The sequence below is a fragment of the Cardiocondyla obscurior genome, linkage group LG07 (genome assembly GCF_019399895.1).
Source record: "Cardiocondyla obscurior isolate alpha-2009 linkage group LG07, Cobs3.1, whole genome shotgun sequence".
Taxonomy (NCBI): domain Eukaryota; kingdom Metazoa; phylum Arthropoda; class Insecta; order Hymenoptera; family Formicidae; genus Cardiocondyla; species Cardiocondyla obscurior.
In genome coordinates, this window is record NC_091870.1 from 2770332 (window position 1) to 2792867 (window position 22536).

The window sequence follows — 22536 nt, forward strand, 5'->3', positions numbered from 1 at the left end:
TACAATATTTCTAAAATTCATGCATATTTTTGAATCGAGAGAGCATGCAGTTTCTCCTTCATTTTACTCAGTGCGATCGACGTATATTTAACAAACGGCAATCAATTTTGCGAGAATGTAAAGTAACCTACCAGTTTTGCACGACTATGTACTGCTTTATGTGTCTAAGATCGAGAAATTTCATTTAAATACGGTCGCACGAGCTACGAGCTCGTCATCAGTTTGTGATGCGAGCTCCATTAACCGTAGAAGTTCCATCGTTTACCGTGCGGTGGAACTTCATTGCGAGCACTGCGAGCAGTATTTTAGAGTCTTTAAACATGCCTGTTTGTTTTACTCCGTTGCTGTTCCCTTTCTCGTTCCGGTGAACACGCTCGTGGGATATATTTACGACGAGATGTCGGTCGTACGATGCGCCCGACTGCTACCCTCGCCAAAGGTACCTAAGCCCAACCAAACCGATCATTAATATAACTTTGTCGCGAGATACCATAATGCTCGTTTTCTAACTATAAATGCTCTCTTGCAAGCTGCATGCTTGTAATTATTATGACTCCGCTAATATCACATGTTTCAGAACACCGCGATGTTATTGAGTTGGAGAACAACACCGATACATAAAAATGTTAACAGTGGCAGACTACTGCCAGCGATTTTTACGACATCAATGTCCAGCGAAGCCCATACAATATCCGAGCAACGCACGACTGTCGTGGATAATTTAGCTTCAAAAAGAGGAATTTTCGAGACGATATTAAACAAAACTGGTTTAATAGACGTGCAAAAATATGTAATTAAAAGTTTTTTATTATCTCTGAATAAACTAACCCTTGGTGTCTTCGATCGATAATAACGTTAATTTATCAATTGCAGAGAACTATATATTTGGGTTTTTTTGTATATGAACATGTGATAAACCAAATCGATTATGCCTTCTTCTTTAAACGTAAGTTTCGTGTACATTCTGAAATTATGATAGTTGCAATTTTAACTATATAGACATTTTAAATATGTTATTTTTTTTTTTGCAGATTTTAATATGCCAGATACATTCTTCTCTTGGTTTTTGGTGACAGAACTTCATGTATGGATGATCATGGTTCGCTATATGGCAGACGAAAAAGATGGAAAAATTGTTAGGAATAATGTGGTACAGGCAATGTGGGAAGATACACAGGCTAGAATAGACAAACTTGGTGTAAGTAACATATACATATATTTTTAGAGTTATCATATACATTTTATATACACAAACATAACAATTAATTAACACTATTAATACATTTTTTATTATTGTAGACGATCAGAAGCAAAATTAAAAGTGATAACCTAAAGGAAATATCGGCTCAGTTCAACGCTGCTTTAATAGGTTATGATGAGGGCATCCAGTCTGACGATAAAACATTAGCAGGTGCATTATGGAGACGATTCTTTCAATTGGAATGTAACAATCCAGAACATGTTGAAACACTTCTTATTTATGTTAGGAAACAGGTAAGACATTTCTTAAAAAATAATACATAATAATATTCCACATCTTATTTTATACTTAGTATAAGATAATTTGCCTTAAATTTTCAGCAGTACGTCTATAACTATTTCTTATTTGTTCACTTTCCAGATTTGTTTGTTCGATAGTTTACCAAATCGTGAAATTTTAGCAAAACCTATTTTAAAGTTAATAAATATAAAAACTTTATGTAATCAATAGTAATAATTACAATTATCAAGTAACAATAAAATATCGTATATTATGTTCTTGTAAATATAACATGATAAAAGACGATTGTTAGAAATATATTAATGTGGAATGTTAATTTTTTGTAAAATATTTTTTTTAAAGTAATGCTTTTCTTTTCATTTTTCTTAACATTTATAATAACGTATCAAGCTAAATCTATGACTGACTAGAAGTAAATTTTAAATACTAATTATTGTTACACTTAGCTTCTTGATTTTCCAAGTTTGCAATTACGCGGCACGCGTAAGGTTCCATGCACAATGCGCTGCATTCATTTCTCAACGACGGTTCGGCCAATTTGAAAAAGTTCCTGAATCAATTTTCGATTGAGATAGAATACTTGATTAGACAATAAGTAACAAATTTCAGTACGTTACCTGTAGTAAAGATCCAGCAGGCTTTCATCGTTCGTTAGTCGAGATAACCAGACACGTAACGAATCGTATGACAAATCGGAAATGCCATATTCTTCTTTAAATGAGTATGATTTGTACCATAAAGGTCTTTGATTAGCATTCTCATTCGCTAAAGTCAAATTATACATCCAATTTTCGTAATCAATCACCGCCTACAATGGAATACGTCGCGTAAATATTAATATTTATGCGCGTCATTGAATAATCTGATACTCACGTAATTGTTATTGTCGACAATGTATAACTTGTAGTTAGAATTTAAATTCTGGTACGTGGTTAAGCTACCACCGTTCCAAGCAACGTTATTAACTTCGCTGTTATCATTGGTACTAAAATACAATTGCAATTCGTCATTGTGTGTATGGCCGTTGAATTGCGCTCTAATAATGTGGGCATATCGGTTGACAATTTTAATATATTCTCTTCTCCACGTAGTTTGACAATCGCTAGAACCGGGAGGAATGTGCGCTAATATGTGCACAAACTCTTGATCCTTTTCAGCTTGCGAAAGAGTATCTGCTAGCCATTGCAGCTGGCCGTAAGGATCTTGTGGTTGATACCACAGCCACCTGCAAAAATTACTTTTACATAGAATCATATAACATAAAATATTAATATAAAATATTATTAACTTATATCGGTTTATTGCAATTAAAACAAATATCTGATAATCTAAAAAAAGAAAGGAGGGATTTTATATAATACAATGTTGATTACATAAAAATTGCGCAATATGTTGCACAAAACATTATTTACCTGATACAAGCTAGATTGAGAATATTAAGCAAATTTATCGTTGAGATAAAACACGTATTTTAATCAATCAACAAGTTACATATATCGTAATCTACAAATAAAATTAATGGCTCGTATCTGACATAGTTAAAAATTGATTGCGATATGCGCAATTTATACTCACCAATTATAAGAATAACACACGTTATTGTTTAAGGCTATAATTCTAAAACCTTTCTTAGGCGAAACGGTATAAAATCCGCCCTGTAGAATAGTCGTGCGAGTAGATTCCGGCAACCATTTAAAATTGATCCATAAATCAGCCATCATTTCATAGAGCCATTGCGTACTTAGTTCATCATCAGTGATAGTGTTAGGTGCGAATCTAAAAAAAAAAATTGCACATGGTACTTTAGTTGTAAAATATGGAAGTAGACAAATAATCGTACAAGATATATGAAAATAAAATAGCTTACTGGTTTAAAGGATGCGGTTCGTGATTGCCTAGAATAGGATAGACAGGAATATTTCCGAATGTTTCGTAGATTTGGTAATAGCTCTTGTTTAGACTTTCAACATTTCCTTCACGACTAGTTTCCCAAACACCGTGGTCTATTATGTCACCAGTGAAATATACATAGGAGATATTCTGCAAGTTAATATTACATAATGAAGTGATAAATTAATATGCAAGTTTTAAGAATTATAATTAATATCATAGGAATTGGCTTTTGCGTACTTACTTCGTGTTGAGCTTTAATGTAATCTAGGGCATCAACGACGGTATGCCATGGACTGTCGCAATAATTGTAGTCACCCCAATAGCCCGCAACTTTGCCACTTGTATTTGTCTTGTTCTGTCCTATTCGACAACATGTTGGCTCGTCGCAAAATGAATTTCCATAAGGCTCGTATTTAGGATCGTAGTGAATATCCGTTATTTGCACTATATTTAAAGTTTCATTCGTTTTTTCTGAATCAATCAATATTGGAGGACTATCATCGATGTCAACTGTCCAATCGAATTCATTATTATTAAGCGGACAAGACTTTGATTCTAATACAACGCCACAAATTGTGGACGAATCTAAATCTGGCCGCGAGTCAACGATATACAAAATTATTGGCTGCAAAAGAAAAAAATATTGAAACAGTATCAAGCTTATTACAAATATACCAAAAGTATAATATTATCTATATAAAAAGTTCTACGAGTTATGATAATAAAATAAACATTTTCAGTATTTTTTTTTACAAAACCATTTGTTACTTACTAAATTAATAGTTACTGCACCATCGCAAACTTCCTCAGTTTGCAAGTTTAATAGAGTGCAAAGTTTAATCACTCTAGATCTTATGTCTTCCTCTGACATACCTTTTCTACGAAAACTTAAAAAAGTTTTTATAACAGATTTACATATTATGCAAATAAATTTGTTTTCTTGGCCTTCAAAGCTGTGCCAATCGTCACGCTGTAGAGCAGTTGGAAGAGCTAAAGTATGAATTAATTGTTTAAATTCTTCAGTTTCTTCTTGCCGTAGTTTTACCCAATTTTCAATTTCGTGAGTAAAACGTGATGTCATATTATCTGTAAAAAAAATTATTTTTTATTTTATTTTTTATAATAAGACAACATTTCTGTATAAAGTATGTATCCTGTATCAATTATACATTTTACATACATTATATTTTTTATCTTAATGATTATTCTTTAAGTAATTATTTTAGTTTTAACATTGACTAAATTTATCTTATTTATTCTTCGTTATCTTTAAGGTATATTTTATTGAAGTGTATCTATGCAAACTTATTGATCACAGATAGTATATTGGAATTTTATACTTATTCTACCAGTGACATAAATGTGTAAGACCATCTTTGTTTGTAAAAAAAAGTGATCGTAAAAATGGAAAATAATTAAATAAAATATCATTAATTAGGAGATAAAAGAATATTCTATTTGTAAAAAAAAAAAGAAAGAAAGGATTTTTCTCAATACTTAATAACTATTTTTTTTTAATTAAAATATTAATAATTTTATTATACTTATGTAATCGGTTGCATCGCTGTTTGCAACTTTTAACAAAAGTGCAAAAAACAATAGTCTGCAGAACTGCATATTGATAGAGATACAGGTACACTGTGACACTGCTGTTACTTGCACCATTTATATACCAGCTATTGCAGTTATATACACCAGCAGTCGTATTATATCTTTAAAGATAATTCCCCACTTCCAGTATTTCTCTCAACAATTGTAAAATAGTTCAATAAGAGGTGGAAAAGTATAGGACCAATAGTGTATTGTTATCGATATGTATAGTGCGAAACAAAACGGAAAATTACTGGTTTTATATATTGCTTTCATATTTAAATAATGAAATTTCGTCTATACGTGATGATTATATAACGAGATATTTTCTTATTACATAATTTAATCAATTTTTATCGTAGTCTCGTATCATGAAAATAAAATGTTATAAAATAATAATAATTCTAAGAAAAAAATCATGAATTAATTTCAATTTTAACTAATAAACATTTTTATTGATAGTTATCGATACATAAAATATATTAAGGTAATTAAACGGTTATTTTAATATACATAAAAATATACTATTGTATCTCGTAGCAATCCAGGTATACGCATATTACAATGCAGATATTATTAGAAAATAGTGAATGTACTTTTCAGACGTGTCAAATTATTTTTGTTAATTTTTTTTTTTTTTATTCATAAACTTTGAACTCTTTAGTCATCAATTACAAGATCGTCCATCATCTCTTCAAGCGTAATTTGCGGAATGCTTGGGTCTATTTCGTTAGTATCAACAGGAATTTGTTTCCGTAGGTCTCTAAATATATTGATGTTCTGTCTCATTTCTGGATCTTCTTCCAGCTCATCAAGAAATTCACTATACTCGCTGTAAAACATCATTAACATAAGATAACTTGCAATACAGAAAATCTATAGCTTTTGTAAAAATAACGTAAATGTAACTTTTCAACATACTTATTTTCTGTATCCATACTAACTACTTCGTCATTAATATGTTTCAATTTCCATACTCGTGCCTTGCGACGAGCCGCTTTATTATGACTGTAAAACTTTTTAACTAAAATGATGTCCGGTATTACGTCTTCGCTTAATTTGTCGAAGTTAGGATCGTTAATATTAATGTTTTTCAGAGCATAACTAGTAAACGAAAAACCAAATTAATTATATATTCTTGTATAAAATACATCTCCTATATATATTTAGATACGTTGCTACAAATTTATCGTACATTTGTACATAAACTTACCCGAGTACTGAATCACCTGGTTTAAGTATATGGCCTAAGTGTGTACGTGTATGAATTGGATTATCATCTACCCCTAACTCGGACGCTTTTACTACCCATGCATCTGCTATAACGTGCTAAAAAAATTAATTACTAAAATTAAATTTTTTATCGTGAATAAATATTAGGTTTCTCGTACATCAAAATCATAAGTATTTCATCTTTTATCAATATTGCGTTATACAAACTGAAATAATACAGATAATTTATTATTGCCGTCAAAATATTTTATACAGAAAAAAAACTTACTTTATTAGAAATAGCTCCTTGTCCTGGAAAAACTTTTCTATTTTTATATGTTATTGGCTCAATATCCATCACGATATACTCTATTAACTGTTTTGGATCGCATAAACTATTAAAGTTATATCTCCAATAGACATTCGAATCAAGTTCGCCAACTAAGTAAAACATATTTTTATGTAGTATTAATAAAATTATTGTTAAAATTATTATTAACATCACGACTTACTTTGGCCTGATGTAAAATCTATAAGATGCACGGTATTTGTGATACGGTATACCAAACAAATAGAATTAATGCCGCCCATTTGGTGAGCCAACTTTCGCGGTAAACAGACCACACTGTCTTTAGAAAGTGGAATAAGTTCAACGCTGGAAATAATGCAACAAGATATTAAGTAAAATCGAAATATATCGCATATATATATGTTGCGTCTTTTACCAGTATGTAAACTTGTAATTGTATAAATTACTGTGGCAATCGTGGGAAATTAATTTTTTCGAATGCTGAGTATTGCATGGCATAACCATTACTATAAAATCGATCATTTTTCTCGCTGCAGCTTCATTTGCAAAGAAAAAATCTAAGCCCTCTGTAATCATAAGAATATTTTACATATGTTTTATATTCCATTTAATACATTATAATATAATTGTTAAGAAAAAGAAAGCTTTCATAAAACGTAGCATTTACCATGAACAGGTTTTATGGCCAATGTATTTTCATGTGCCTTGTGTTTCAATATCAATTGTTCTAAGTAATAAAAAGTTTTCTTGTTTGTGACTCTTTGTCGGACTTGCACCTATAAAAAAAAAAAAAAAAAAAACGCAACATGTATAAAAACAAGGTAAGATTTATTTAAAATATTTTTCTTTTTTTTAAAAACCTACACATGCACGCCAATAATCTTTAGCCTCTGTACGATGGCAGTCTTCGCACATCTGATTATTTACGATATATTCGACTACGAATACTTGTTCGAGAACTGTCTCGCCAATTACTTGTGCGTGAACGGTTAGCTTTACCTAAGAAAAATATTAGATAAAATAAAATAATTAGTACAACATGATCACCAAGATAATTTACTCTGTATTCAAATGCAGATTTTTATATAACTATTAATTTTTACAAATACAACCTATATTTAATTAAAACGTTTTATAATATAAAATTTTTATTAAAAATATACTTTAAATCAGAATTTTGCTCGAAAAAAAAAAACTTGTGTAAATTATCTTAATGTTTGCATTGAAAAAGTAAATCTAATAAATAAAATTTACTTTTAATCTTTTAGAATGAGGCTCTGTCCATATAAAACCGGCGTCTACCAATTTGACGCGATTTAATCCCTTTAATTTTTTCAAACACAATGACAAAAGTTCTCTGGATTCTAATGCTGCATGAATCCACTCGGAAGGTGGCTGAAGATACCTGTTACATACATTTAACGTTTTTTTTACATTTTGTACATTTGAGTTAATTAACACATCGAAATATCATTAAAACGATACCTTTCACAACCCTTGCAAAATTGAAGAGTTGCTTGTTTAGGAATGCCATCGGTAATATCGACACGAGTACGCAAGCAACCTACACACATATTGGCAGGATTTGGTTCGATAGCGAGTCCGCACTCGCAGCAGGGTCTACGGTTAAGAACAAGTCGCTTAAACGTTTACACGAATATTTATTTTATAAAATACTAAATGCTACTGAAAAAATTATGAAACGCTTAGAAAAATTTTTAAACATACATCATTCCCTTCTTTTGTGCTTCGTCCGGAACCTCGATGTATTCCATTTTACACTTCTGTAAATTAAAAAAAAAAAAAGAAACATTTACAAAACATATTGTTTTATCGTCGCGGACGTCTAACTTTTCGATCGTTAAACCTCCAATTAATTTTGAAGATTAAAGCCCTTTACTTTATATCATATTTCGGACAAAAAATCCTGAAATAAAATCAACAAAAAACTTTACCTGGAATTATTTATGACGTTATACTTTCGAGAGAATATAAAGATTAACAAAGAACTTGCAAATGTATTAACCTCGTGAATCTAAAAAACTTAACCTCATAAGAGTCACAAGTGGCAAATGCGCATGAGTTCGTGCGACTGTACATGAACAAAAAAAAAATTGAGAGAGTGTCGTGTCCCAAGTCTTTTGCGAATAAGCGTCGATTGGTCACCCTTCATGAGAATCTCGTGTTTTGATTCGACACGAAGATAACTTTGACGTCGGCAGTTCGAACAGCTGCTATGTTCGCTCAATAGCGGTGCAGGTTTAGGGTTGAGTGGTAGAAGGCATGATATGAAGGTATTTATGTAACTTTACTGACTTTACTTTGATGAAGCGAAAGACTACTGGCCGTTGTCAACAGACTTGGACGACGGACGAGGCCTCGCCAGGTAAACGACTTCGGTAGCGACGCATCGCCACCGACGAGAAAAGAAGACGAACCGGCGTATCATTTTTTTTTTTTTGCAGACTTGATTGCGAGGCTCTTTGCGGTCTGCTGAGGATTCCGAGAATGGGCTCCGGCCAGAGTGCCCGTAAATTAACCATCTCGAACAAGGATGAAGATGGTGTAATCAGGATCTCAGACGAACTCATCGAGCGTATCATTCAACCACAGAGAACGCACGAATTGCCGAACGCGAAACCCACAGCTCCGGTACAGCAACCACCACCTCCCAATACGTCAGTCACACCTCCAGCGAGCGACAACTCGACACCTGCACAGCCACTGTATTATTATCCGGATTTAACGATATCCGCTCTTCAGATGCAACAGCAAATGGAAAACCAACTGAAACAACAAGATCAATATTGGCAAAGGCGTTTGAAAAATTTAGAGAACGGTTACCAACAAATTAATGGTATTTTGGAGGAAGAATACAAAAAGGCAACCAGTGAGACTTCTGCTAAGCCTGGTGAGTTTAGATATCATTTAACTGTTTAATATATTCTTTAATTTGTTCTCAAATAATGTCATGTATGTCAAACTCAATCTTGTTAATTTTTGTTTGCATTAGACAGAAAAAGTGATTTAACAAGCGTTTTAAAATTCAGCAAGAAACAGCTATTTTTTCAACAAAATTTGACCACTGACATAAAGGTTTTTTAATTAATTATAAATATTAATGTGTTGTTACAGGACAGAAAATTGATATCCAGAATACAGTGCAACCATGCTTTGAAAATAGTAATAAAGTCCTAAAGTGTTTCCAGGACTATCCTAAGGAATCTCTTAGATGTTCAAACTTGGTGGAAGAGTTTTCCAATTGTGTCTGGAACGTACATGCACGTATGGTTGAAACACGTGCGTAATACGCGCGTAAGATAATACATCTTACGCGCGTATCTGCAAGGGACGTTTAGTCTATAAATTGTTACATCAAAGTATAATGCTTAAAAAACTTATCTCAGCGGAATTGTTGAAGAAAAGTAGTGTTAAGTGAAGAATACGCAATTTAAAAAATGTAAAAAAAAAAAAAAATAATAAATAAATATATTGTGATTTATAATAAATTGTAATATTACATGCATAAGATAAACATTGTTAAATAATATAATTGTCACGTGGAGTATTTCCTTTTATCAAATGTTTATCCAAATTTAAATAGCAATAGCATTTCGATGCTATATGTGATATGAAATTTATTTAAAATAATGATTTTATTATAACTACACAGGAAAGTGTGCAAAGATCAACCTGAACAATTTATTTTAAGGTTCCTATACAATCTATTTATAGATGGAAATATATACAACGTAACCTACGGTATGGCCCAAACAAAGGTCCACAACACAGCATATGTCATAGGTAAATACAAAATCAGGAAACGTTGCCAATACAAGGATTGGAAGTACATTCAAATTATATCGTCTTAAATGTACGCAAAATATATCTTATTTATATATTAATACTTGCCGAATGTAATGTGCAGTAATTAGTTATTCTCGGTGTAATTTAAAATTATATTATGAAGATTTATATCACATTTTCAAAAAATAAAAAAAAAGAATAAAATACGAAGCAACTATAACAAAAATTTCAATTTATAGAATTCTTGGAATTACATTCTTAATTATATATGAAAATATAGATATATTACAAATTAAAAAGAAATCAAGTACGTGCAGATTTTATGAACATGAAATATACAAAATAAAATTATGTACGCTGAAAGGCAGATATGACGACGGCAGCTAGCGAACGTGACTTTATTATAGCGTCGTGCGCGTCGAGTTTTACATGTACTGCGTGTATATACCGCGCCGGCCGGTTTGCCGATGACTGATTTCTCTCCGTTCTCTCATCCCCTGCGTTTACCGTCATTAAAATTACGTACGCTAGCCGCTGTCGCCGCAGAAAACGGCCATATCTGCTCTTCGGTGTACAATGCATTAAGAGGCACGTTATACCACCACACAATATAACAACCTTTGAATACGTATAATCTCTTAATGAAAATAAGCGAGAGTATGTAAATGTTTTAATATTTCACGAAATGCAATTCCCTTTAAAATATGCAATATATATTATGTAATTTAATGTAATATAACAAAATTTCAAAACTTGTGAGCAAATAATGACTTAAAACCAAAACAATGGATGATAAGAAAACTTAAATTATTTAATCGGTTTTCTTATCACCGCTTGATTGCACAAGTTTTGCATGATCCTGACTCAAACGATCATATTCCTTTGCGAGTGAATCTGCCTGTGATTTTAATGCCTCTTTATCCTTCTTTTCTTTAGTTAAATTGCCTTCAAGCTCCTGATTCTTAGCTTGTAATTCCTTGATTTGATTTTTTAATTCCGAGACAGCTTTATCATGTGCCTCATTGGAGTCATTCTGTGCACTTTCTCCAGTTGTTCTCTGAGACAACAGGCTTCTGGCCGTGGTTGTTGCAGACTGAGCTTGCCGCATCGCTGCTTCATTTTGCGCAAGTAGAACCGCTTGGGTGGATATCAGGATGACGAGACGCCGTATCACCAAGCTCAGAAACAGTGCAAATCCAGATATGTAGAAATTTCTCTGTGCACGAAACAATCTCATATTTTCTAAAAAAATAAAAAAAACATAGTTATTAAATATAATATTTTAAACCGCAACGATAAAAAATTAAACTAACAGACAAAAAAACATAAAAATAAAAGACATTGTATAATCTACCTTGCATCTCAACATTCAATTGATGATGATGTTCTGTGTGATCCAAACTAGTGGAATATTTTCGCATCTCTCTTATGGCATCCAATAAAAAGAGAACTAAGACACCTAGTAAAACTATGAAGTATATGGAAGCCTGATTATTTATACTTTGCAAGAAACGAGATTTGAAGAGTCTTTGCCATCTGGTTGGTGAGGCTACTGGCAGTACTAAGAGGAGAACAATTGCAACCTCAATGTACAGGAAACCAGCGATGAGCGTCCACTGTAGACTCATGTTTGTTTTTTATATGTTTATAGATACCTGAAAAATTATTACAAGCATGATTATCATATTTTAATGGAAATTAAATGCTTGTAAAAAAAAAAAAAAAAAAAAAAAAAAGCCACGCGTTAGTTCATATCACTGTGACATAATCGTCCTTAAGGAGTGCACGCGACAATAATTGGCAGAATGACACACGAATTTCAAATACATTAATCCACGCAACGTAATGCCATGATACACACGTGAGGACCCGTGGAGATCTCGCCGATCGGATCTGATCGATCCTTGAGACCTGTCACGATTTGCGAGTGTAATAGGCGCGTTTTTTTCGCAGGAATTCGCAAGGGAGGAGAATGCGCTACCGATATCGGAAGAAAATAGGTTGCAACGGACGTGCAACAAAAACGTCACGAACCTCCCGGGAGCCGTGATTTTCGGAGCCGACACAATTACGAAAATGTGTTATTTAATTATAACTTAAAGACGAGTGTATAATCCTCGACAATTATATATATCGTACCTTCTCGCCCGGACGACCGGCGGCGATTTTCTTTTGTCGATCGTTGCCGCTGTAGATTCACCAGGATCCTAACGTGCTTTCCACGAGAACAAGTGCGACAGCGAGAAGTTTGGGACACGTCGTCGAGCCGTTGCGACTTATGCGACGTGTAAGGTGAGCAAGTGGGCTCAAAGTGCGAGTCCGTACGCAAGTAACGTCGTCGGTGATTTTATAAATAAACGGTACCTCGTGACGTCACCCGAGCTGCTAGCGAGATTCATGACTCTTCTCTCTCTTTTCTTCTTTCGCGTTCCGTATGGCAGTCATATATGGCAGTCTTAACCGTAGACCAATCGGTTTTTGTAACGTGTCTATCATTTTTGGGAGGAAAGACATCTCGATTGGCCGCTGCGAAGAGATGCGTTGTTATACTTGGAACGGCTCGGGCCAATTGTTAATCAACGTTTAATTCACTCAGCAAACTTCATTCGAAATAGAACAGCTTTTACGTGAGTAAAACTTTGCAGGCTAGAATGCGGACCGCGAACCTTTCGGGTTACATACTGATTTCAACATTTTGAAAAGCGCGCTAGAACTAATTGACAATGGCAGCGCCCGCGTCTGTCAAAAATCAGTCCAAAACTTGGGAGATTTCAAGCGATCGGTCGCAGGATGAAGGGTCATCCGTGATTCTAATATCTAGGTAAATTTGCCCATCAGATAAATATGCGTTTACATTTCTTTATGAATTTTAAAAGAAGGATAAAGAAGTCGATCAGAACGCTGGAGCAGCCTGGCCGAAATCCGCCATATTCGCCGGCGGTTTCAGGGTCTCTACATAGGAACACCGTTCTTCGTTGTGCTTATCCGTGTCGTAGGCGTCACGGCTTTACTGTTTACACGCGGAAGCGAAACGTCGGAACGTCATGTCAGATGCAGCCGGATCGATACCGTGTGCACACGCGTGAGTACGTCCGACCGACGAGTTGCCGACGGTGCATGAAACCGCTCTGCAGCTCTGCACACACGTGTCCGATCATTGCGATTAGCGAACGTGCAAGCGTGCCGAAGAGGGAGAGGAGAGAGTTTGCAACAGGAAGCGGGGAAAAGTGCGCGCCGGCGAAGCGATGGCCCGCTCGTAGCTCGGTAAGCTTTGTTCCGACGACGCTCAAGTCGCGAGTACCGCGCCGATTAACGAAGTCGAGTCTATGGGACACCACGTCGCCAGCTGGGAGATGATACGCTCGCGGGATGAGAAACTGAGCTTCGACGAAGACCAGCACGCTATCATGAACAACATGGTAGACGCGAGGGCCTGCTACAAGCCAAGCGGCAAAGTGAGTATCCTATTCGAAATGCGACTCCCAAACACCTGTCTAAAGTAACTTCGAACTATTCCCGATTGATCCGCTCCGCAAACTCAATTTTAACTAAGCGAAGAAATAAGAATGCCACGTATAGTATTTAATATGATGTATTATCTATTTCAATCAAAAGAAACTAACGGAGTGTTCTGACTTGGTTGATTGGGATTTGATTGAGGTTACCCGTGAAATCTTTGTAAAAAAGAAAAAGACATTTTTAAGATTCTTGCATGCAACTCTGTAATAAATTTCATATGGCTTTTGTGTTATTTGTATAAAGAACGATCTCTCAGTTCGGTCTGCTGTACGTTGAGATACGCGGTGGTATCGCCGCGCACACGCTTGATGCGAGACACCACCGCGTCTCTTGATAAATGTGGTGTATAAAAGGAATAATTTTATTTCCACCGGTGTGACGATAGAATCTTAGAATGTCGAGAAATAATGTCATGTCTTCAATTTGTTTCATGCGGCACTGTTATATTTGTTGTGTATGCATGTGACGCAGTTGGTTTTTGGTTTCTTCAGGACTCTTGCATGTAGAACGCAATGAGATGGTTTCATACGGTAAAAAGTGCCAAAAGAAGGTGTTACTGGCCAATATCTGTTACTTTTTTGTTGCGCCATTCTTGCACTAGTCGAAGACGCGCCTGAAAGCAACGGAAGTAAACATTCAGGTTCGTAAATACTGCAACTTTATTCGCCGTGATTTCTCCATTGAAACTGCATTTTTTACCCGATGGACAAATTTATTTAATTAAGATCCCAATTACGTTCCGAGGTTCTGAATAATTGATGTACATATATTAATTCACAGCGAGCCGTTATCAATACGTTCAGGAAATTTTTATCTCAATTCCTCTTCCGTATTTTCCCAGCCGAGTCATCAATCCATAACTGCATATGCAAATAAAACAGAAGGGAGAAATAAGACGCTCGGAGTCCACTTGCAACGATTTGTGTTGTTAAACAGCAAGCGAGTGTATAAAATTCTCAAACGCATTTAACGTCGATGCCGGCATGAGCCTTATTACTGGCGTCGCTAAACATGCGCGAGGCACTGCGTGACACTACAACAAGCAACAGGCATCACGTTCTGCGAGCACTAAGCCACTACCAGCACTAGATAGTCACTCGCCTTCGTCAGTAGAAGCGAAACGGTCGGCGTAGCCGAGCGTTCGTTCGATAACGCTCGGCACTTGCATACAGCTCTTGGCAGTTCTTCTCTTCTGTGCTACGAGTGTGTGTCGGTCGATCTCGTAATCAGTCTCGTTCGGCGAGGAAAGCGAAGAAACGACGCAATTTAAACGTCGCTCGTATGGCGAATCCGTGTGTACGTATCGCAATTCAAACGTTAATTCCACAAGCAGTTTTGTGCCTGCCGAAATGTGTACTTGTATGTAACTTCTTATTTTCTTGAACCGCTTGGTTTTATAATCTCGCCGCCGTAAGGATGAATATTGAACCTCGTAATCGAGTTAAAATAGAACGATGATTTTCCGACGGTCAACTAAAGGCTCGATGGGACTTTAACGGCAAGAGATGGGATATTTTACTGTCGAATAAGAAGGAACGTTTCCATACATTTTACCTCGAAGCTGCGCGATGTATAACCCACGTGGCCTAGATTATTACGCGTAACATAAGCCATCAAAGAAACTTCTGTTTCAAGTCACCGAGATAAGTGAGCAAACTTTGATTGCATCGTTATGAGCGAGATGTCAATAACTTAAGCTAACTGGAGGTTTGTAACTCCATAAAGATAATTAATTGAAGCCGCGTAGTCTTCAATTTACTCTTGAAATTATGACCGTTTATAGGAAACCGCGTCCCTTCGAAGCATTCATAATTGAGGGGGAGGGAAAAGCGGTTGCATTTAGAAAAGAAAGAAGACTTCTCGTTAATAGGATCATCGCTGTAACGACGCGATCGTCGCGATAAACTCGGCTCAAGTCTAATTACGTGAATTAATCCCCACCATTTATCCTAGCCCCAAGTTTACTTTAGTTACGCGTTCATTCACGGAAATTGCAGCGGCCGCGCTTTGACGCGCCGCGCGAGCTTGTATAATTTTATGAGTTTTGCTAATTACGCGTGTCTCATTTTCCTTTGTTTCTTTTAGTAAGCCCAGCGTGAGAGAACGGCTCGTGATAGTTGGTTGCAATAAGTATTTCCACATCGGCGTATCTCTTTCTTCTCACTTCTCTCCCCCTTTTTCTCTTCCTGCCTCTCTTGTTCTTTCATTCTTTTTGTTTCTCCCAACCACCTGCACATGCATGGGTCCCGGCTTGTCGATTACCACGTTCCTGTTGTGCACTGGCGACGATCGTTTCACCACGCACGTGTACTCGTCGAGCACCGGCTGTCCCGGACACCAGATCCCGATTAACGTCAGACATGACCAACGATAGACAGGTGAGTATCATCTTCCAATCTCATAGTTTCTGTACATAGAAGTTGAAACCGAAAGGAAAAGCACGAAGCAGTTTTAAGCTGCAACGTGCGCCAGGCTTGTAGTTTTTATGAGAGATTAGTTTGGAATTATTGTATGTTTAAAGTGGACCCTTTTGTAGATTTTGAACGATATAAGTTTTCGGTTTGACCTAAGATCCTGACTCCAAATTTATCGTTGTGCACGTTAAGCGAATTATTTAGTTGTTAAAACAACTGTAAAAGCCGTCTGATCAAAGTCTCGTTCCTTAAATGTTTTTTAATTTTTTTTAAATTTATTTATGAAAATATCGTGTACGTTTTTCTATAAAATTTGTTTCTGGAATGGAATGAGGATGTAAAATATTGTATCTTTATTATATTACCTATGTAACAACGAGTAAGCTATGTTATTACATAATATACCGGTTATTGATTCTGATTACGATACCTTGCACATTTAACACATGGGGTGTCTCCGATGTACCGAGCAGTCTTTTATCCACATTTTCTTTGATCAAATTTGATTTAATCTTTTTTTTTCTATAACGATAGTCTTTGAATTGACAAAGAAAAAGGCTTTAAAAAGTTCATTAAAAAGCTGTGCATTAATTAACTTTATGTAATCACCAATTCAATATCAAGTTTAAATTAAATTTACAAATCTATTTTTTTTTTAGAAATAAATTTTTTATTTTATTTTAAGTAAATTTTTATATTTCAGATAACGTCAAAGGGAATTCATGGATAAAAAATTGGGCTCGAACAGTCTGTGCACCTCTATTTCCGAGGCAGAGAATATCGGAGTTTTAATCCTCTCTTTCCGATTCTTACGTGGTTCTCCCAGCTTGCTTCATTATCTTCCTTTTTATGGGAAAAAGTCGCATAATTCGATCTATCTCACCGCGCTACACTGCGCGCGCCAGTAAAAATACGTCGATTCACACAAATTCAAGAGATTTCACATTCGCATCGTCAATTAGCATCGACCGTGCGACTTATTGCACGTGTCTAACATGACGATTTCAAGGAAAAAAAACGTTAGTTAAAAATAGAGTCCGTACACAAGAAAGAAGAAGCACGATATTAATTCCAACATTGTACTTTTAAATCTAATAATTTATCTCACGATTATATATTCAGTCCGAGCTGGTTCTCGATAGCCTAGTAACATTTTCCGTATAAATTTTTAAATCTGACATTTGTAAGCTGCATATTTGTACGTCTTAAAACGAGTTCTCGTTCGAGTAGTAAATTGGAAGAATTTGTTGCGATAAACATTTCCTCGGCCGCTGCGGCTCGGTTGACTGACGTTGAAAATCAAAGTTTATACGGAAAATGTTACCAGCACCACCAGGAACCAGTTCGAATCGAAAATGATTTGGTAACAGCTATATTTGTATCTCACGTTTCCTTTCTCGCCGATTGCTTTTAATTTCGAATGCAAAATAACGGGATGAGTGATACCGCAGTTATTGCACCGTCATGATAATGTCTTGCTCGCCAGCGCGATTTAATTATCATCCGTTATATTCTGCGCAGAAAAATAGAAGCGCGGGAATATCGTGGATGTAACATTTTGTGCAGGCACCCGATCATTACGTTTTATACCTCATCGCGCATCGTTCGTTCCGCGTCGGTTCCTCGGGGGGCCTTATCCTCAAAAGCTTCCAGTTGAAAACTTCGCAAATGTCAGTCGATAACGAAATGTCTATATTTCCGTTCGTGAACGATGGTAACTTTCTTTTTCACGGTTTCTGAGTAAGAGAGAGTCCTCAGAAGATCGTACACATGAATGGTATATTTTTCTTTTTTTTTTCTTTTTGTTCTCTCCCTCGAAATCATCGCAAACGCATATACATTATATCGGTTCAATGCCCTCCCTTTTTTTTTTTCTTTTTTCTTTCCCCTCTTATTGACTCGATTTTGCGACTTGACGAAGTCGCAGTAACGTTTATGTTATTCCGACAGGCTCTGTGATTGAAATATATTGATGCAAATTTAACGAAGTCAGTGGTGAATAATAAAATAATGATAAGATTATATTTCCAGTCATGGTTCCGCGGCGTTCGAAGCAGCAAGTTTCGACACGTTTACGGTGTGCCAGCAAAAAGGGAAAAATGTTACGACAACATCAAGATCACGAAGAACGCTCACGATTCGCAATTTTGCGCCGTAAATCCGAAGTTCTTGGCGGTCGTGACGGAGGTTGCGGGTGGCGGAGCGTTCCTAGTGTTATCATTGGATCGAGTGAGTTATCCACGCCTTATCGATTTATTGAACCCTTTCCTGGGCAAGAGATGCATGCATTAACTTGATGTCATAGTCGGTCAGCTCGAGAAAGAAATATTTGAACCGTTCTCACAAACGTTTTGACCACGTCGTATAATATTTTAAATATCTTACGATTAATTCTTACTTTTCATGTAGTATTATTATTTTATATTAGAATATTTTAATACCATATTATTAATTATAATATAATATCAAAATGTTATTGCAGACCGGCCGCCTCGACTTCAACGCTAGCCGTGTAACTGGACATACCGGTCCCGTTTTGGACATCAAGTGGAATCCGTTCAATGACAACATTATCGCGTCTTGTTCCGATGATTGCACTGTAAGGGATATACTTTGCGTATTGAATAGAGAAGATATTAAAATTTTTATTCAAGCGATAGGTAAACGTGACAACAAAATTTTGGATTCTTATTTATTTTATAATGTGTCTAGATAAAACTGTGGCACATACCCGACGGCGGACTGTCGAGGAACTTGACCGAATGGTTGGTGGAGTTGCAAGGGCATAAACGACGTGTCGCTTACATCGAATGGCATCCGGTAGCGGAGAATGTGCTCTTCAGCGCCGGCTTTGATCACCTCGTCATTGTGTGGGATGTGAATAGATGCGAGGCGGTGAGCGTCATTGACAGGCATCCGGATGTGATTTATAGTATGTCTTTAAATCGTGATGGCAGCTTATTGGCGACCACTTGCAAGGATAAGAAATTACGCGTCTTTGAACCGAGATCTGGCATCGTAGTTTCGGTAAGAACTCGCTCAAGCTTATAATTTTTAATATATGTGTTTAATTTTTTTAATCTCAAATATACGCAATTACCACAAAAATTAACTCAGAAAATGCATGGTATTTGTCTCCATTAAAAATATATTTTTTCTTTAAATTTTAATTAAGCTAAGCTTTAATTTTAACAGGAGGGCGTATGTCACGCTGGCACGAAAGCGAGCAAAGTGGTATTTCTTGGAAGCTCCGGGCGTCTTTTGACTACTGGATTTAGCAGACATTCGGATCGACAATATGCGATATGGAGCCAGCATGACTTAACCGTTCCACTGACATGCGAAACAATAGATTCGTCGAGTGGAGTGGTTTTTCCATTTTATGACAATGATACCAATATGGTATTTTTAGCCGGAAAGGTAAGAAAATACAGCGTAATAATAAGAAATAAATCGTTTAACTAACATTTGTGGCTTTTTGCAGGGCGATGGTAACATACGATATTACGAAGTTGTTAACGAAGCACCCTGGATGCATTATCTCAGCCAATTTATATCTGGGAATCCTCAAAGAGGATTGGGAGTAATGCCAAAAAGAGGCATTACTACTTCTTTGTGTGAAGTTTTTAGATTTTACAAATTACACGCGACTCGTGGAATGTGCGAGCCTATTTCAATGATAGTGCCACGGAAGGTAAATTTATATATTTCATTCTCTTTACTATAATTTATACTTGAATTGCATATTGATTAAATCTGTTACAGAGCGATCAATTCCAAGAAGATTTATATCCCGATACAATTGGAACATGTCCAGCATTGTCAGCTAGGGATTGGATCAGCGGCATGAATAGCCCACCAATTTTGATTTCTCTTAAAACAGGTTTTACATTGTTGCTTTACAATTATAATTTTACATTGCAAATGTTGATATTGCGGTTGTGTAATCTGTGCCAAAAATTACTTATTAGGTGGGAGCATCTCAACTCATAAGCCACGAGTATACAAGCCACCGCAATTGCCTCAAACTACTGATTTAAATAACAAAAAGAAATTTGCGTTTCTGTCTACGGAAACAATACCGGATTACAGACCAGTGGAATTGCACGATATGTCAGAAAAAAGTCAAAAGACATCCAGCAATCAAAGCACAAAGTTTCAACAGCTTCAGCAGAAATTTGGAAATGTTGCTATACAGGTATGAGTGTAATATACATATTAATTAATTTTTTTATTGGAATTATTCAAGAATTTTTTTTCTTTTTTTTTTCTATTAGAAGAACATTATATCGTCTTCGCTTAATGACAATAAAGTTAAAGAGATTGTGGACGTTCCAAACAATGAAGCAGAACTTCGTTTGGCATTTGCTCGTCAAACCGACGAATTGAGACTGGTACGACGGCAGCTGGCTAATAGTCAACTGCGCGTAAAAGAATTAGAGGACCAAATACGAAAATTGCAACGTCAATAAAATTTACAGGCCCGCTTCAGCTTTTGAATAAGACTCTACATGATTAGCAATCAATGCTTACAGTTTGTAGAGTATTTACGCACCGCTAATAGTGATAAAGAGCCTAAGCTTGCGAGAAATTTATACTAACGCTTAGGAGATATTTGCTTTGTCATATTAGTATACAAAAAAGGATTCGCACAGAATAATTTTTACAAACTTTTCTTGGAATATCTACAATTTTTATGTAGAACAAAATTGTCGCATAGATCACGAAGGAACAAAAAAAAATAGGCTGCATTTGTTACATGGAAATTGTACCTGTTCGCGCACATACTTTAGACGCGTAAGTCGAATATTAAGAAGGTAAGAGAAGCACAATACCTTTAGACAAACGGCAGTATAGGTATGTCGTTATCATGTTATCAATTAAATAATATATTTTGCTTTTTTTTTTAAAGCTACATTACATTAGCACTGTCTGTTAATTGTTTACTTTTTTTTTAATTAATTTTTGCATGTTTATTACTCAACTAATATATTATTTAATACTATATATAATGCTTTATTAAAGATATTTTGAAAAGCACTATTTCTTTGTATATTATTACGTAAATTGTTTTTAATGCACTGCAATTTGATTTTTGTAGTGCGTAAAATATTTTTTGTTGCCGATTTATTATAATTATCTCAAAAAGCTGCTATATATGTATATCATATATCCAAATGGACTAGATTTTAATTTACGTACAAAGCATTTTGCTATCATGTATATTTTTCACTGCCATCCACTGCCGTGATGTCGGTGGCAATAAGATCTCCAAATCTATAAATACAGTGATAATACCTAATAAATGTCACGATTAATCTAAAAAAAAGAAATAAAAAGAAATTAGCATAGCATTTTTTATACGATAATTGCACATGCGATTAACAAGATCGTTGAAAATGTACAATTGATGATGTGACGACATGATGTACGTATATTTTTAAGAAACGCGACTTTTATCGCGATTTAACATCGGTTTAATTCGTCGGAACTAAAAAAATACGATAGCAAATGTATTATCGTTTAAACCTATTTTTAGTGTTAGCTTCGTATTCGTAGTTTTGATAGTTTCAGAAAATCATACAGAATAATATTTCCGCTTAATAACAATCAAGTCTTATAATGATTCATATGTATATATACATATACGTTTGTATGCGTATTTTTCATACAATTGTGCAATTATACCGTGGTATAAATATAGTACCTGGATGCTACATTTCACATATCGTCTGCGAATATGAAATTTCATTGTCCGCAAAATGTAACGCGAGGATAAAACACTGATACAGCAATATGTGACGTGGCATTTCCTAGTCTTTCTTTACTAGTTGTTTATTTTTTAATCGTCATTAGCTTTAATTATCCATAAATAAGAGATTTAATTAAAACCCTCTTTTAAATCTACTAACTTCTTTGAGAGCATGAAGTTACATATGCTGTATTAGGCAGTGCATTTTCTAGGCAGTAAAATACATATTGCAAGATAGTTTGTAGCTATATTTTCGATATTCATATTGGAAGCAATTGCTATAATATTTATAAGAAGATCGTGTTCGTGATAGATGTCGTGATGTAACAAGTTTACAAGTTTCGCTATAAAATTAATACTAAATTTACTTTTGATGCAGTATGTGATGTAATATGCCTGTATCGTGATTTATATGTATTTATACATGTCAATTAAATATATTATTGAGATCTAATTCAGTAATACCGTATATTAAACAAAAAAAAAATAATAAAGAACATTATATTTAACATTATAGAAATTTATGGACAAGGAAATA

General features: G+C 35.1%; 6 protein-coding genes across 13 annotated transcripts; 3 read left to right on the forward strand and 3 right to left on the reverse strand.

Annotated features, from left to right (window-relative positions):
• Positions 1–222: 222 nt before the first annotated feature.
• On the forward strand, positions 223–1817 carry Uqcc1 (Ubiquinol-cytochrome c reductase complex assembly factor 1). The gene is made up of 6 exons (XM_070659712.1): positions 223–439; positions 578–790; positions 874–946; positions 1032–1198; positions 1300–1494; positions 1622–1817. The coding sequence occupies exons 1-6, from the start codon at positions 398–400 to the stop codon at positions 1709–1711; spliced, it is 780 nt and encodes a 259-aa protein (XP_070515813.1). The 5' UTR covers positions 223–397; the 3' UTR covers positions 1712–1817.
• On the reverse strand, positions 1200–5281 carry LOC139104267 (sphingomyelin phosphodiesterase 1). Its single transcript, XM_070659645.1, has 8 exons — positions 4939–5281; positions 4167–4480; positions 3636–4019; positions 3369–3541; positions 3077–3277; positions 2375–2726; positions 2119–2309; positions 1200–2051 (listed from the first exon to the last, which is right to left on the reverse strand). The coding sequence occupies exons 1-8, from the start codon at positions 5057–5059 to the stop codon at positions 1928–1930; spliced, it is 1860 nt and encodes a 619-aa protein (XP_070515746.1). The 5' UTR covers positions 5060–5281; the 3' UTR covers positions 1200–1927.
• Positions 5282–5411: 130 nt separating this feature from the next.
• On the reverse strand, positions 5412–8614 carry Nmd3 (60S ribosomal export protein NMD3). The gene is made up of 12 exons (XM_070659668.1): positions 8462–8614; positions 8235–8290; positions 7992–8126; positions 7761–7911; positions 7371–7505; positions 7174–7282; positions 6922–7072; positions 6709–6851; positions 6486–6637; positions 6198–6313; positions 5906–6088; positions 5412–5816 (listed from the first exon to the last, which is right to left on the reverse strand). Exons 2-12 carry the CDS (start codon positions 8279–8281, stop codon positions 5645–5647), a joined length of 1494 nt encoding a protein of 497 aa, XP_070515769.1. The 5' UTR covers positions 8282–8290; positions 8462–8614; the 3' UTR covers positions 5412–5644.
• A 106-nt stretch (positions 8615–8720) lies between these two features.
• On the forward strand, positions 8721–10015 carry Chchd3 (Coiled-coil-helix-coiled-coil-helix domain containing 3). Its single transcript, XM_070659709.1, has 3 exons — positions 8721–8892; positions 8972–9417; positions 9642–10015. The coding sequence occupies exons 2-3, from the start codon at positions 9015–9017 to the stop codon at positions 9812–9814; spliced, it is 576 nt and encodes a 191-aa protein (XP_070515810.1). The 5' UTR covers positions 8721–8892; positions 8972–9014; the 3' UTR covers positions 9815–10015.
• Positions 10016–10194: 179 nt separating this feature from the next.
• On the reverse strand, positions 10195–12694 carry LOC139104295 (B-cell receptor-associated protein 31-like). The gene is made up of 3 exons (XM_070659705.1): positions 12453–12694; positions 11668–11968; positions 10195–11555 (listed from the first exon to the last, which is right to left on the reverse strand). The coding sequence occupies exons 2-3, from the start codon at positions 11939–11941 to the stop codon at positions 11125–11127; spliced, it is 705 nt and encodes a 234-aa protein (XP_070515806.1). The 5' UTR covers positions 11942–11968; positions 12453–12694; the 3' UTR covers positions 10195–11124.
• A 623-nt stretch (positions 12695–13317) lies between these two features.
• LOC139104269 (coronin-2B) lies at positions 13318–22452 on the forward strand. Of its 8 annotated transcripts, none has more exons than XM_070659650.1 (10): positions 13627–13768; positions 14324–16210; positions 16950–18475; positions 18729–18845; positions 18959–19273; positions 19442–19666; positions 19731–19940; positions 20012–20129; positions 20218–20444; positions 20524–22452. In XM_070659650.1, exons 3-10 carry the CDS (start codon positions 18257–18259, stop codon positions 20716–20718), a joined length of 1626 nt encoding a protein of 541 aa, XP_070515751.1. In that variant the 5' UTR covers positions 13627–13768; positions 14324–16210; positions 16950–18256; the 3' UTR covers positions 20719–22452. The 8 variants fall into 8 exon arrangements, with proteins under 8 accessions (XP_070515748.1, XP_070515751.1, XP_070515754.1 ...); XM_070659653.1 differs by having other exon boundaries at positions 13634–13768; positions 15918–16210; XM_070659649.1 differs by having other exon boundaries at positions 13685–15128; positions 15918–16210.
• The last annotated feature ends 84 nt before the right edge of the window (positions 22453–22536 follow it).